General features: G+C 39.0%; 1 protein-coding gene across 1 annotated transcript in view; it reads right to left on the bottom strand.

The window, feature by feature from the left end:
* Window positions 1-14,642, bottom strand: part of Cftr (CF transmembrane conductance regulator) — a 135,192-nt gene extending 120,550 nt beyond the window's left edge. The window contains exon 1 of the mRNA XM_041675665.1: window positions 14,417-14,642. Coding sequence (XP_041531599.1) covers window positions 14,417-14,469 — 53 coding nt within the window. The 5' untranslated portion in view covers window positions 14,470-14,642. The remainder of the gene's footprint in view (window positions 1-14,416) is intronic.
* Between the last annotated feature and the right edge of the window lie 1,362 nt (window positions 14,643-16,004).

Genomic DNA, 16,004 nt, shown 5'->3' with positions numbered 1-16,004 from the left:
TAATACTAAACCACAGTTAGATTCCCTCTTATACCCAGTAAAAGGGTTGTAATCATGACAATTGCAAAGGTATGAGAAATTGTAACCCTTATACTCTGCTTGTGGGAACATAAAATGGTGTATTTATTTTGGAAAAAAAGCCTGTAAGATGTTTGAAACATTAAGCATAAAGTTACTGCATGATTGAGCTCCCTTTGCTTTCTTACACAACCTAGGACCACCTATTCAGGGGCAGCATTGCCCACAATGGACTTGCTCCTGCCACATCAATCATTAATCAACAACAACTACAACAAAAAGCAAACATGCACCACAAACTTCCTTATTGGCCAATTTGATGAAGGCATTTTCTCAATGGAGGTCCTCTCTTCCCAGATGACTGTACATCACTACAAATAGACTAGAAACAAACAACACGTACGGTATGAGAAAGCAGAAGAGTAAGCACTAATGATTGTGTAGTTTCTTTCTCATAGGAATAAAAAATGCAATTGCTACAATTCATTTTAATGATAGTTAACCAAACTGTGAATAAGCTTTAAAAAAAGTCATTGTTTTGTAGATTGTAAGTGGGTAAAGTGAATTGGATCTCAATAAAGCTGTAAGTAAGAAAGCAGCATGGAGAGATCAAACATGAGTGCCAATATTGGAAGGATTTTCTAAATGTGATATACTTCAATAGTGATTTTCAAACTCTAACCCTTTCAAATATGCACATGTCTCGGTGGCTACTGAGAATCCTATCAGAGTGTGCAGGCAGCTCATGGGAACATCTAAAGATTAGTGACATGTAACATGAATGGTATACATATTTTTTTCTGTCTCCCAAGGCAAGAAACTTAAATATTGGAACTGTGAGGGGAAAAGATGATACTGTAAAGAAACTAAGCGAGAGGCCCTGCAAAGCCACATCTAATTGATTCACATGACTGGCATTTCTAAACTTCAGAGGTAACAAGCAAGGCTACAAGAAAGTAAAAGAACAGAAAAGAGTCTGGCCATTTTAGGAGATAACAGAAAGACACAAAGAGTGTAATTTCCAGTGGAGTGCTCATGTACCCTGGAAAAGTAGCCTCACAGAGCCTTTGTATATAGCCACAAAGAAAAGCCATAAATATCCCTGCAGATACACCAAAGCCATAGGGCTGAATGCCCCAGGAAGCTGATTCCATCCTGTGTGGGAGTTCACTTTTAGGAGCCTAACCAGAGAAACCCAGTCAAACCATTGCTTTCTAATTTCTGACTGATATTTTCATTGGTAATAAAATTATATTCGAAACTAAAACCAAGAAATAAATAAAATGAGGAAGACAGGAAACAGACTGCCCTTACAGTGTGACAGTAGAAATGCTACAAGCATGCGTGGAAGCTTCAATATGGAAGCCTCTGCGTTTTCCGGAGAGCCACATGTAGTGGTAACAGTCACATTGTGGAGAAAAGTCCTTTCAAGCATCCTCAGAGAAGGGTGAAAGGAGAAGAAGGGAACAAGTTCCCTGTCTTCTCACAAGGCAACTAAAAAAATAAACTACACATGAGTGCCATACAAAGTCATCTCCTATACGGTATATACATGTTACCTTGCTGGTCTTTAAGAGCTCCCAAGTAAACTGAGAGCATGGGGACCCTGGGGAGGGTTGAAGGGGAGGGGAGCAGAGAAAAATGTAGAGCTCAATAAAAAAAAAATGCGCAATTTATTTTGGTGTTTTCTCCCTTTCTCTAGAATTTTTATTGTGGTTCTTTGTTCATTTTGGTTTTTCAGACACCATCACTAAGACCCAAAAGAAATACTTTTCATTCATTAGGGAAATAAACATGTCCTTTACTGAGCCTTGATTGTCATTCTGACAGAGGCTAAACATTTGGAATCAAAGTTACTTGATTCTCTAAGATATGTGTAAAGAACCTACATGTGTAAAGAACCTCTATGTGTAAAAAACCTCTATCTTTGAGAAACAGACTCTTTTTGTTTTGTTTGGTTTGGTTTTTGAAAAAAGACTCTTGAACAGAGGCTTTAGACAGATTTTTATATGCTTATAATGTATCATGATCAATTCTGTCTCATGGCCTCCCCTCCAGTTCCTCCTGTCACTGTCACCACCAGCCCATCCCAACTTCATGTGTTGTTTGTTTTTAACCCCGAGTCCACTTAGTGCTGCCAGTGTGTGCATGAATGTAGAACCACCTACTGCGGCAAGTACAGTTTCTCAGGTCTGGGATCCTTGAACAAAACTGATAGAGCTAGGCATCATCTGGTATGAGCTGTGACACATAAAACACAAAGTATACTTTCTTGTGACCTTCACTATCTAAATGATTTAATGACCCCCTCATTATGCGAACAAAAAGGTCCTTTTTGTCCCATTTAGTCCTTTATGGTACATGTTTGTCATTCATTACTTCAAAATGACTGCTTCCAAATCAAAATTTTACAAGATACATTCCAGGGCCAGCAGATGGCTCGGGAGGTAGAGGTACTCACTGCCAAGTTTGATGAACGACGTTTAATAAGCAGAACCTATATAATAGAAGCATGACCTACATGCATGTATGACTCTTACAAGTTATCCTCTAACCGCCATATATTACTGCACACACATTCTACCCCACAGTTTGAGATTACATTCTCACTAAATTAGTTTGCTAGGTAGATAAAATGATACAGCAGAGGCTAGAGGCAACTACAAAATGTTTGAAGATGAAGACAGTAAGAGGAGGAAGGTAGCCAAAACTCCCAGCGTGGAGAAGGGCCTCATGGAGTCCCCCCTTTATCTGAGGAGTCACTGGTCGTCCATGGCTGCTGGGGAAGAGAGAGTCACTGCTCAGCTATGCCCATCTCTGAGAGGCTACCCATGTTCTAATAGACGCTCTCACGTATACATATAGACACACAGATATGAAACACAGCACTGAGTGGGCCCTGTGGGTGCTAAAGGTAAAATAAATAAGAACACATGAAGTTGGGAGGGCGTGAAAAGTGGTGGGAAGAACACAAAATACATTGGCAGGGAATGGATGGGACTTTAATCAAAGCACACTACATGCATGGATGAATATTAAATTCTTTAAAAAGAACTGATGTTGCCTCAGGAAGACAACTCTTAGTAGAGTTTAAAGTTCCATTTGTGATAAACATGGTCTTCATAGTTCTCCTTACAATCACCTAGTCAGAAGGGCTGGTTCTTGAATTCTCATTGTCTTAACCTCCTTTTCACTTAGTTTGCTTATACTCTCTGCTCTATGACTGTTAAACCCCAGTTACCCATGGTGAGTCCCCAGAGGGACTAACATGCAGTGTGGCATTTAATACAGGTTTTTCATCCATGCATGTTTTCCCATCTCCCAACTAAATACGGAATTTAGTTACTAATGTCATTTTAATCCTTTTTAATTTCTATTATGATCCCTTCAGCCTCTTAAAAAAAAAAACTGTAAACTCTAACAAACTAATGTAGAAGCTTGCCATCCTTATGCCTGTTTTTTTCAGTGATGGGGAGGATGTAGATAGGCACATTTTATGACTCGGAATTCAGGGTTCATATCCTGTTCCTGAGTTTGGGAGGCAAAGTATTTCTACTAGCATTGTCCAAATGCCTTGGTATCACCAAGAACAAACAATGAAGCTCCCCAGAGCTGCAGGCAAGAAAAAAGAAGAGGCTCACACCCCTCCCCCACTCTGCATTCCTGGGGAAAGAGATGGAGTTAGGGAATGGAGTCAACAGCCACATCTGTCTGGGATATACCATGAAATAACACTACTTAAAGGCCTTACTTTAATATTTTTATCTTTATTTTAACATAGAAACGCATATTAATACAAGTCAGCTAGGATCTATTAAAAATTAAATTGCTAAATTTTTCATAATAAAGCTTTTCACAACACATACTAAATAATGGTAATTAATTCATTAATTGTTCATAATAAGCAATTTAAGAGTTTAAATTAGCCACCTTCATACTGAAGTAGTTAAAAGGGCAGTTCCTAACACAAACTATGGTAGGTGAGTGGAAATGATTTTTATTAGTATTTAGAGTTTGTTTGGCTTTTTTTAAACCTTAAAATGCCATGATCTCTTGCTTCCATTTAGGCTTTAAGAAAATGAACTTTAAAGGAAACACTGAGCCAGATTCTCTGGCTTTTGAACTCTGCAGGAGTTCCACTGGATGAAAACATTCATAATAAGGTGGCTCTTAATTTTTAAAAAGCTTCTCCTATCACCATCACGAGACAAGTCAGCTGGGTTCAGCGGGGTCACACTAAAGAAAAGCCCTGAAACAAAGCCTGAATTCTATTGCTAAGAAGCATCAGATACATTGATATCATTTCTTAAACATTATTCACAGTGAGCCTCTCTCCGGTGTATGGTTAGTTTCTCTCCTGTGTACACCATTCTGAAACCCAACTGCATGTAGCCTCTACACAGACTGCCTATCCCTGTGTCTAAACTGCTGCATTTCCTGAACTAACCATTGAACTTGGCACATGATTCTCACTCAATTTGTTAAATTGTTGAATTAATGTTTACATAGCCTATTATGCTTTGTTAACGTATTTTGCTCATTAGACTAAATTCTTAAGGACAATATGGTATACAATTTATCTTCCTACCTTCATTGTCCTGTTCACTACATTAAACAAATTAGAAACTTGGTGAACTGATCTGTTAATAATTAATTCCACAAACGTTGTATGTTTGTAGCACCCTGAGGACATTTACTGCAAGTAGGTGTTGCTTGAACATTACTCCTGATCAAAGCATTGAAAGAAAACAAAACCATAAAACATCCAAGTCTATAGGAATGCTTGCAAACGTGAAGCATTTGTATTTGTTCAGACATAATTCTTTAATAGCAAGTCTCTATCACTTAATGGTTCACAATATTAAATTAAATATTATTTAATTTTGTTTAATAAAACTTAATTAAACATTTTTTATTTTTAAAATTTTCTTCCCAATATTTGGTCTTCATTAAATTTTTAGTACAGATATACTAAAATTTCACAAACAACTCCCCTTGATAGTTCCCATATCCTGCCTTTTGGTGTCCTCTGCACTGTTCTCCATATTTCTCATGGATATTTGTATTTCTCTTCAAATATTCACATTATAACCTCTGAGTCTCAAAATGTTTGGAGGAAAGACGCTTAGTAGGTTCTAGCCAACATGATGGTTTGTTTCACTTACAAAGGAAGGTTTTGAAACACTGATCTGAGTGAGACACAAGGAGAAATAGGTGAAGAAGGCTGATATCAGGCAAGCTTCTACAAATGTTAAAATGCCAAAGATGGCCATGAGCAAACTGACAAAACCTAGGGGAAGCAGGGAACAGACTCTCCCTCAGCTAACACCTTGAGCTCAGACTTGCAGCTTTCAGAACTGTACTAATAAACTTTTGGTGCTTAAACCATTCAGTTTACAGCACTTTGTGATATCAGCCTATGGAAAAACACAGGTCCTAAGCAGCAAGGAAAGAGAATGTTAGGGCAAAGGGAGTAACCTAAGTACTTGAGATAAGCTTAAAATTTTAAATGTGGGTTGGAAGAACTCAGGAGCTCAAAGCATTTGGCTAACATGCTACATAAAGCCCTGAGTTCAATTCCAGAATTCCAGCAACACACACAATTGAGGATGAAAGTCAATGCAAACAAAAAAAAAAAAATGAGCGAGGGCATTTGTGGAAGTAAAATCATAATTCAGTGAAGTATTGCGTCTACTTTATAGAAGAGGAGTGTTAAATGTAGGAAGGAAAGAGCTACAGTCTTAAAAAGTGTTAAGTGTAACAACACTGCTATAGCTAGTAAGAGTATTACCATTTATTTATTAAAGACCAATTCTGTACCTTGTGTCACTTATCACTTAATACACAGAAAGTCTTCTCTGAGCTGGTGGCTAGGACAATTGATACGGTGGTTGGAGATTAGACTGACACTAACTCAGAGCATTTAGATTAAAACAGATTTGCCTCCCTAAAGTAAACAGGCTTTCCCTAATCCACTGAAGATGCAACAAATAAACTGGCCTTAGCTGGGCATGGTGGCGCACACCTTTAATTAATCCCAGCACCTTGGAGGCAAGGCAGGCCTAACTCTGTGAGTTCAAAGCCAGTCTGGTTTACAGAGTGAGTTCCAGGACAGCTAGTGCTGTGACACAGAAAAACCTTGCCTCAAAATACACAGAGAAAAAACATCAGCCTTCCCAAATAAGACCTAATTCTAGAAGACTGTTTTTGAACTCAAACCTCACTGGCTCTCCCACGTCTCTACTCTGAAAACCAACCCTGTGTTTTGAACTTGCCATTTTTCTTAGTCATGGGAGCTAATTCTTTGTATTTACTATTGGTTCTGATTATCAGGAGAACGCTAATATACAGAGCAAGCACTCAAAGAGCATTGGATATTATTATATTCTTGGGTCAGGTGGAAATGAAAATGCCTCATTGTGCCAATGAGAATAATTGAGTATCAGATGATTAAGAAAATTGCCTAAGAACACACTGTTAATAAGTCACAGAGAGGATTCCAGCTAAGCCTGATTCCAAAGTACATGTTTCTTCCGCTACGTATTGCTACCTAAGACCTGACAGAGAGGCTAGACATGAAGTAGCATGTGAGACTGTTTTCTAAAGGTACAGGTAGATGAAGAATGGGATTCAAAAATTTCCAGGCACAATCAATATAAGAAAAATCTAGTCCAGTGGCCTTGAAACTTTAAGTCCCAATATCTACCACTCCATAGATACCTCACCAAATTTTTATTTGAAATATCAGTCTTTTAAAGTGATTTTTTTTAATTTTTTTAATTAAGAATAGAAACCTCAAATATTCTCAAATACGTTATATGCTAATTTTAGGCCCTTAAGTAGGAAAACGTCACTGGACATCTCTTTCCACTTACTGAAACTCATGATCGCTACTGTTAACTCTGCACTGCATAAGTGATCATGTTCCTGTAGCAAGTGTGAGCCAAGCTCAGTTAATTGCCTCACAATGTTTGCAGCACACCTGCTGATATGCGGTCTCATTGACAGAGAACTAAAGGATATCAAGGAAGTGATAAGTAACAAGCCACAGATAAGATTATCACAGCTTTAAAATAAAATGGTTTTATGCACTTGAAGATGACACCAATTATAAAACTCATCATCAATTCAACACATTCTCAAAAAAAAGTACATGACAGCTTTTTAGAAATTATATAGACATTTACACAATTACTTATCACTTTTGGTACCATAATTAAAGCTTTAGCTTAAGTCATTTTCATATTCAAGTAAAAAAATATTCTGAATCACTGTTGGCCTTTTCTGTCTATGAACAGGTTTACAGTGAAAGTCTGCCTTCAAACACCTTCACTTTTGGGACGGATGTATAACTTCAAGGTACAGCAGAGTGCTAAAACTTGGGGAACTCATACTGCAGTTACCTTCCCTGGTACACCTGATAAACATCCAAGTAAATATTACCTGTTTCGTTCAAAACTGGATCAGAGAATACACTTTCTCAAGAAATGCCAAGCAACCAATTAAAGTTAAAAGCCAACCTTGTTAGGTGAAACTAATGCAAACAAACAAACAAACAAACCTGAAGTCACAGGAATATACACGACTTTTATGTGCAGCTATGTTTCTATATTATAATTTATACTTGGATATGATGGCAAAAATGTCTGAATGAAGAATGTTTTGGTGTGATGAGAATAGAATACTCAAATGGCTGAAGCTGAAGCATGGCTTAGAAAGTGAAGTACTAAGTAGGGTTAGGATGTGAAAACTGAAGCAACGGTCTAGCTCCATATTCTTGAGGGAGAATTAAAGAATAGGAAGGTGGCTTTGGGAAGTTAGGGCTCAAGGTACTACATAGCTAGTATAATCAAAACAGAGCACAGCTGGAATCAGTTTGTAACTGAGCTGTTACTATGCCACAGTGGTTAGCTACACTATGCTTTCTGACTTCTGTTTTTCAACAAAACTAAGGAATATAATCATAAAATCTAAAAATGAATGTTATGGCCTTTTTACTACAAAGAAGAAAGGTTGCATGATTAAAAATATTAGAATGAAAACTAAGCAGACTAAACAGAATACCTATATAGGCTCTAAGATAACTACTAGATACCTGGTATCTGCGGTTAAATAGTAATGTTAAGCAAATATGCAAACACATGTTTGCATGAGTAAATAATGAATAATTAAAAGCCATATTTGTATTTCAAGATTATTATTCTCACCTTAACGAGTTCATCTTATAGTTATTATCTGGTTAATCAAATTTTATTGCCAAAACCTTTGATTCTGTTTTGGGATTGCTACCTCTGAACTTTAATTTAAATAATTCTACAAACTTAATACAATAAATAAAATTTTAAATCTCATTGTAGTTATGTATTTGATGTACTGAATTAAATTATGAAAACAGCCAATGTCTTATTTACTACTGACTCCGATCCACAATGGTTTTTTAATCTAATTAATCCACAGGGAAATCTTTGGTTTTGTGCACTCTTTCCCAGAACATTTTAATATAATATATATATATATAAACATATATATATGTATATATATATATGGATGAGCATGCACATTTACATGCTACACTTTGATTTTTTTAAGTCACAGAAAACAGTGACTATTAGATATCAGGTGAGTGGAGTAGAAAAGCAAATGTGAGATTTTAGATGATAAATCTGTCTTCTGTGAACTAAGCAGCAGAAGCTTCTTCTGCAATAAGTATTTGTTCAGGGCTTGGGGTGCAGCCAAGTAGTAGAGCACATGAAACAGGGTTTAAACCCGCCCCCCCCCCATACTACCAAATAAAATATTGGTTCTGCCTAATTATCACTTATTGAAAGGACTGATAAGTCAAAGAATTTATTCAAATAGCTGTATAATGCCACCTCATGCCAGTACCTTTCTCATTTGATAGACATACAGGACTTACAGAGGCTTCCATCCTCACATTAGGCTTCTTTGCTCAACTGAATCATTTCACTCCAGAGGATGCATTAACCCTCTACTCTGTCCTCTCAATCTATCAGTCTAGATCCTCTTTCTTCTTCTCTCACCTACCTCTAAGAAATCTACCTATTTTACTTCCAAAACATCTTTTAAATCCAGTTTTTTTTCTATTCCTCTGACACTCTTTTCAAATTCATTTCTTTGACACAACTGTAACAAGCTTGAAATGATCACCTCCTGACCTGCGGGTATCCTGTCACTTTTCACTAGCAGTATGATAAAGCACTGAGGACTTTAACCAAGTCCGCAGTCATCTGGCTGCTTGCTGGTTTCCAAACCATCCTCCCTCATCCCTCTCAGGTTTTCAGGACAAACTCAAAACCTTCTCTAACCCCCTGAAGCTCTCTTTCTTATTCTCTCCATAATTCCTACCCACAATCTGTTCTGTGTTGTATCTTTCTTTGAACTCATCCCCATCTTCTTTTCCTGGATAATATTTGCAGAATGACTTCCTCTGGGAGTGACGACAAGAACACTTCTCTAGCAAACCAGCCTGGACAGGCACAAGTCTGGGTTAGGAGTCTCTGCTGAGAGCTTCTACAAGCCCTTTAAACCTTCAGTTTTAAGATATTTAATTTAAGATATTGTTCATAGGGCAACACCTCTACCACCTTAATGCCTAGCAAAGAATACAGTCATGGTGAATAAATGAATGACAGTGCCCTTCAATAACTGCTCTGAATCATGACCTACAAAGAAATATTACTTAAACATGGCTCTTTGTGGCAGATTATCTGGTGATATCAAGAGAATGTCTTCCTGTCTGAGAATCCTAACAATGCTAAAGACTCAAAAATCTTCAAACCATTTCCTCAACCTAGATCAAAGGTTCATCAAGTAGGCTATATTCTAAAGGGCCAGTCATAAGCATCACAAGGAAAATTTGAAGAAAAGCTTGCTCTATAGGAAATGTGTCAACAGTTGTTTCCCCGATCAATTTTATCAGAGTAATTGTCACCATGTCAGAACGCTGAACACAATCAATATACAATATGCATGGATCTCTAGAGTTGACCACAATGGAGCCAATTTCAACAAGAGATAGTTATTAGAACCTGAAATGGTCTGACTACTACAATACAAGTTAGTTTACAATTTCAAATATCCATTAATGTCAATAGACAGCCATTAATAGGCTATACAGAAATTCTGACAAGCCTCATCACATGGACACAGTTGCAGAAACCACATTTTCAAAAGCTCTGCAGAAACGTAAGTCGCCTGAGAGTAGCATCAACTTCTACAGGATTTTTACTAACAGCCCAAATTCTCTGACAATCAAGTCTATGAAAAGTCCACATTGTAATGCTAACTTTACTCAGAAAAACAAACAAGCAAAATAACCAACATGTTGCATCCCATTCCATTTGTAAGTATGAAGGGAAGCCACTAAAACAATGTTTCCCTTTATGATAATGTACAACATATTTATGAAATCACTGTCAGTGTCTCCAAACAGACCTCTTTCATAGTTTATCCCTCTTAAACTCATTGCTTTGCAGGGACTTTTCTCGGAGGACATGCTCTACACAAGCCACATGGGAACAGAGGATCAAAATGGCCCAAACTGCTGCTGACTCATGGGTGTCTTAAAGTTTCAACAAATGATGCCTAACTGCATGCTAAATGGTTACCACCCGTCCCTTACGGTTTACCAATCCTATACTTACCTATAGTGCTACCACCCTGAAATTACAGGTTCCTAGGCAAGGACATTAACAGTAATAATATACTTTGTAGTAATATTTATTTGTGAATCTCTTAAACAAGTTTCAACATTTATGAATTGACTATTATCACAGTAAGCCCAGCTTCCACAGAGAAAACCCAAAACCTTGATTTCTCTTCTGTATCAGCATTAAGTGTGCAGTGAGGGGTATTTCTTTGCTACATCAGATAACATGTCTGCTCTTGGTAGCAAGGTATTGAATATTAAAAGTGTATTGTGTAATATGTGCTGTAAAACCATGGAAGAAATTTAATCATTGTGATATCAACAAATTGAACTGTATCATATCTGTTATACATACACACTGTAAATGACAATTTTCACCACATCTTCTACAGGAGGTGCTCTTAGAATTGTGCATCAAAGCAACAAAAACTGGCATGAAACTAATGTATATCCCAAGTTGAAAACTCTGAGCTGTGTAATATCAAAACACGATCAGCAAAAGGAAAATAAATAGAAGAGACTCCCGGGGGGCTGTACAGAGCCAACATTGGGCAGTGTTTCTACACTGTCCAAACAGAGGGTCCCCATCCTCGATGCAGCTTCATCTAATAATACCTACTGGAGAAAAAGGCAAACGATAGCATAGAAACCTGGAGCTATAGGCACTGAATGGCACCCTTCAACTAACTAAAGGACATGTGGAATTCAGCTATCCCAGGCTTCCTAAATAACATGATTGCATCCTCATACATCAAAATTGGCCTTTGAATTTGCCAGCCTAAGTCTTGCCCAATAGACAAACATAAGTAATGTCTGTGCACGGATCAGAAACATAATGCGCATGTTGCTACCCAGTTTTCCGTGAGTGTTCCTAGCTCAGTCAGTAAAGTGCTTCACAAGCATGAAGACCTGAGTTCAAATCCAAGCACATAAGTAAAAGGGTAAGTGAGATAACACATACTTATAATCCTAGTGTTGAGAAGGAAGAGGCAGGAAGACTCCCTGGGCTCCCTGGAAAGTGTGTCTAACATAATTGGTGAAATTAGGGCCAATGAAAGACCTGTCTCAAAGGGGATGATGGGCTTTCTGAGGATGATACCTTATACTGCCCTTTGGCCTGTACATACAAACAAACAAACACACACACAAAGGTACCCATCAGGTATGATCTTTTTATTACAGTTATATGAAACCGTAAACTTCAAATATTTCTCCAGTATCATAGGTTTTTAGAAATTAGTTCCACTAATATATGATTCATAAATTCTATGCAAGTATATCACCACTTGTTCTAAAACAACTTATTTCATAAATGTTATCATACATCTTCAAGCTACTGTACATGGTTTCCACAAAAGACTCAAATTATTCATGGTAAAATTGTCTTCTGTGTTAGAGCAGTTCCAATGCCTTCCAAATTTTCACTCACTGTAAATTCATAACCCCAACCATAATAGTGGGCACATGGAATTCAGCCTTTTTAGTCTTTTATGACCCTGGAACTGATGAAACAGTGCTCAGAAAGTCTGTCTCAAGGGCATTTAAGGAGATCTGAGCACACGACTTTCCTCTACATAGCTAGTAAATCCATATTAGTTGAGACTATCGCATACATTAACTTCTCAAACATACACATCACATATATAGGTTGATAGCCACAAAATTATACCCAAAAGAACTAAACTCATTGTCCTACAGAAATGAGGAGCATGGTACTGGAAAGAACATAAAAATGTAGAAAATAATCATAGTAGTTAGCATTTCCTCAGTAAGCCCAGGACACATTTCTCAACAGATTAACTCACTATGTCGTATGCACATTGACAGCCTCCAAGTTAATACCAAGTCACACAGAACTGTGAAAGGACTTGCCTAGTAAGCAAGACTGAGTCCAAGTGGTGGGTACCCAGAGCCCAGTGCCCTTGATACTAGGCCACACTGCCTAGTCCAGTAGGGGGGAAAAAAGGTTTTCACCTTTAAAAAGTATAGTCCAGAAGGAAGTTTCTATTACTGACTGGTACTTTAGCTGAATGTCAGTTCCTATAAATAGTAGAAACTTAACTCTTAAAAACACACCTATTCTTAAAGCAACTGATTATGAAATCATTTGAAGAACAGAAATGAGTATGCTCTTAGCAATTTTCACAGCCATTATAATACTTTTCCTTTCCAAATCCACCTATGAGCATTTGTAAAGTGCTAAAATAAATTAGTTGGATTGTAAAAGAGGAGATTTTTGAAACGTTGGTAAATGAACAATCTAAGTTTCTTCATACTTAGTGGGGAAAATACGTAAGAGACATTCATTCTCCTGAACACTTACTTTTCAGAAGCACTGACATTTAGGTTCTGCAAAGGGCTCTCACAAAAGCGTACAATTTATGACAATTAACACTGTGACTCTGTGAGTAGTAGGAAAATCGATCAAGGCCGATAAGCTACATTTATGGGTGAAGTAACAAAAGGCCTTGTGAATACAAAAGGTGATTCAAAAGGGCACAGACCTTCTCTCCCATCCACCGGGAGGAGCTCTCCTCTAGAGGCACCTGAGCTCTAGACCTGCAGCCAAGGTAACTTCAGGGAGACTCAAAGCTGAGCCTTGCCTCCCACCCACACAACAGGGCACATTTAGAGAATATGTGACACTTGTGATACTTTAGTTTGCTGATTCACTGAGGAGCTGTGAGTCAAGTGAGGTCCCATGAGAGAGGAGAGAGAGAGAGAGAGAGAGAGAGAGAGAGAGAGACAGAGAGAGAGACAGAGAGAGAGACAGAGAGACAGAGACAGAGACAGAGACAGAGAGAGACAGAGTCAGAGAGAGAGAGAGAGACAGAGAGAGAGACTGAGACACAGAGAGAGTCAGAGAGAGAGAGACAGAGAGAGACAGAGTCAGAGAGACACAGAGAGACACAGAGAGAGCAGATCCTTTTCATTCATTCACACTAGAGGAACACAGTAGATGAAGCATCACAAAACACGGCAAATTCAAAGTACTTAATTATTCTTGCCTAGGTCTTCCGACTTAAAATCTAATTTTAAAATCCTATTAAATCGAGTTATCTGGCTCATGCTGTGCAAAGTAAGAGAGGAGAACAATGTCCTAAGTGTCAACTGTATAGCTTCAGTAGGTAGAATCCCAGCTTCATATCCCCATGGTAATTGCATTTATAAGTGTATTGCTTTTAATATTTCTGCTTCTTAAAGATAAATATTTTAACTTACTTGCTCACATTTTTGAAAAGAATAATGCAACTGGGGTGAGCATGTTAGACTTACTCAATATTACAACAGCAAAAAGTACAATATACTTTCTCGAATCTACAAATTCAATCAACAAATGTTTTCTGAGCACCTACTAATACAGGCATAACACCTACAGACAAGCTTCCTAGGGAGAAAACAATGAACTAATCTTAAGAAGTTTGCATTAAGCAAATTTCTTATTTACAACTTTTTCAGGAAAAAAAAACTTAAGAAATCTATTGCTCTGCAACATATTTAGGTGTTGCAAGTCTGATTCTCAGTTATAAGTAGATTTTGTTTCCTACCTAATCAGCTTCATTTTATTCTACAAAATCCATATTTTCTTTAAAATAATGAATGGCAACACACCCTTAAAAACAAAACGAAAATAACAAAAATCTCTTCCTGTTTCCCCCAAATCTGCCCATATTCATTCCCTTCTCTGGCATAAGCACAACTGCAAAGATCTGTTGGGCAGCCCCTCACCTGAAAAAGAGTTTGGAGATAAAGCTGGCTTTCTCAAAAGGCGACTTCTGCATGATGTCTCCGTGGTGCACTGAGGTCTGTGTCCCGCCAGGTTCAGGTTGGACTCGACCTCTGAATATCCAGGACCCAGCCGATGCTTTTGGCTCTTCCCCTTTTCTGGGACCTGCGGTGATGTCATTTGCTTCCAATTTCCCCCAACCAACTGGGTCCCACACACCGCCCCTTCCCTCTGCTTTCTTCCCCCGCCTCTACAACCCAGGTTAAAAGCCAACGCTGCCTAGCCCAGCCCCACAGCCACTGTTCTCCACGCCCCGCGCCCGCCCCAAGCGCTCCTTCCTCCTGCGAGCCTTGCGCGCGCTCGCCTGCCCGCCCGCGCCTCATTTTCCCGGCTCTCACTCCCAGCGCCCTCCTGCACTCCCTGTATCTCTACCTTCTGGAGGTAGCAGCTCAGAATTCGGGTTCAGAAAAACCGTGGCAAATCTGCGGGGCTTACAAATCCTCCTAGGTAGGCCCAAGGACCATCCACTGACCTCCTTAGCTACTAGGAGCCTTTCTTCTCTGTCTTTTCCTTCTCTCTCTCCCACTTCTCCGTCTTCTCTTTCTCCCTCCCCTCCTTCTCTTGGTTCTTGTCTGCCTTCAATTCTTTCTCCTTCTTGTTCTCGTTTTTCACCTCCTTCTTCTTCTCCCCCTCCTTCTCTGCTTTCCTCTCTTTCTCTTTCATCTCTTTCTCCTCCTCCTCCACCTTCATCTCTTTCTCCTCCTCCTCCACCTTCATCTCTTTCTCCTCCTCCCCAGCCTTCATCTCTTTCTCCTCCTCCCCAGCCTTCATCTCTTTCTCCTCCTCCCCAGCCTTCCTCTCTTTCTCCTCCTCCCCAGCCTTCCTCTCTTTCTCCTCCTCCCCAGCCTTCCTCTCTTTCTCCTCCTCCCCAGCCTTCCTCTCTTTCTCCTCCTCCCCAGCCTTCATCTCTTTCTCCTCCTCGGCCTTCATCTCTTTCTCCTCCTCCCCAGCCTTCCTCTCTTTCTCGTCCTCCCCAGCCTTCATCTCTTTCTCCTCCTCGGCCTTCATCGATTTCTCCTTCATCTCTTTCTCCTCCTCGGCCTTCATCGATTTCTCCTTCATCTCTTTCTCCTTTTTCTTCGCTTTCTCCCCTTTCTTTTCCTTCTTTTCCTCCACCTTCATCTCTTTCTCCACTTTTTCCTCCTTTTTCACTTTCTCTCCCTCCTCCTGTCTCCTTAGCTTCTGGCTGAGTTACAGTTAACTTTTCAAGATCCATTTTGAAAAGATGAAAGTGTGGCTTCTCTGTATCAAAGAACAGACTCAGAAAGCTGCACAGTTCCACGGAAATCCTTCAAGAGCTGGACAAAACCTAAGCTCTGTTGACTGAGGCTCTAGGGTAGCCGTAGTGGCTCAAACACGTATGTCACAATTCCCTGATATGTCATAATTACAGCAAAAGCCCTAACAAGGAAAGGGAACTGCTGCTTTCCCCTATGAGGTACGCGTGTGTCATACATATATATCACAAGGCCCTGATGTGCCATAATTATAGCCAAAGTCCTCAAGGACAAAGGGAGCTGCTGCTTTACC

This window comes from Microtus oregoni, unplaced genomic scaffold, assembly GCF_018167655.1.
Source record: "Microtus oregoni isolate MIOR12 unplaced genomic scaffold, Mior012 000026F_ref0000081, whole genome shotgun sequence".
Taxonomy (NCBI): Eukaryota; Metazoa; Chordata; class Mammalia; order Rodentia; family Cricetidae; genus Microtus; species Microtus oregoni.
Note: the sequence above shows the minus strand (reverse complement) of the source record. Positions and strands in the feature narration are given on the sequence as shown.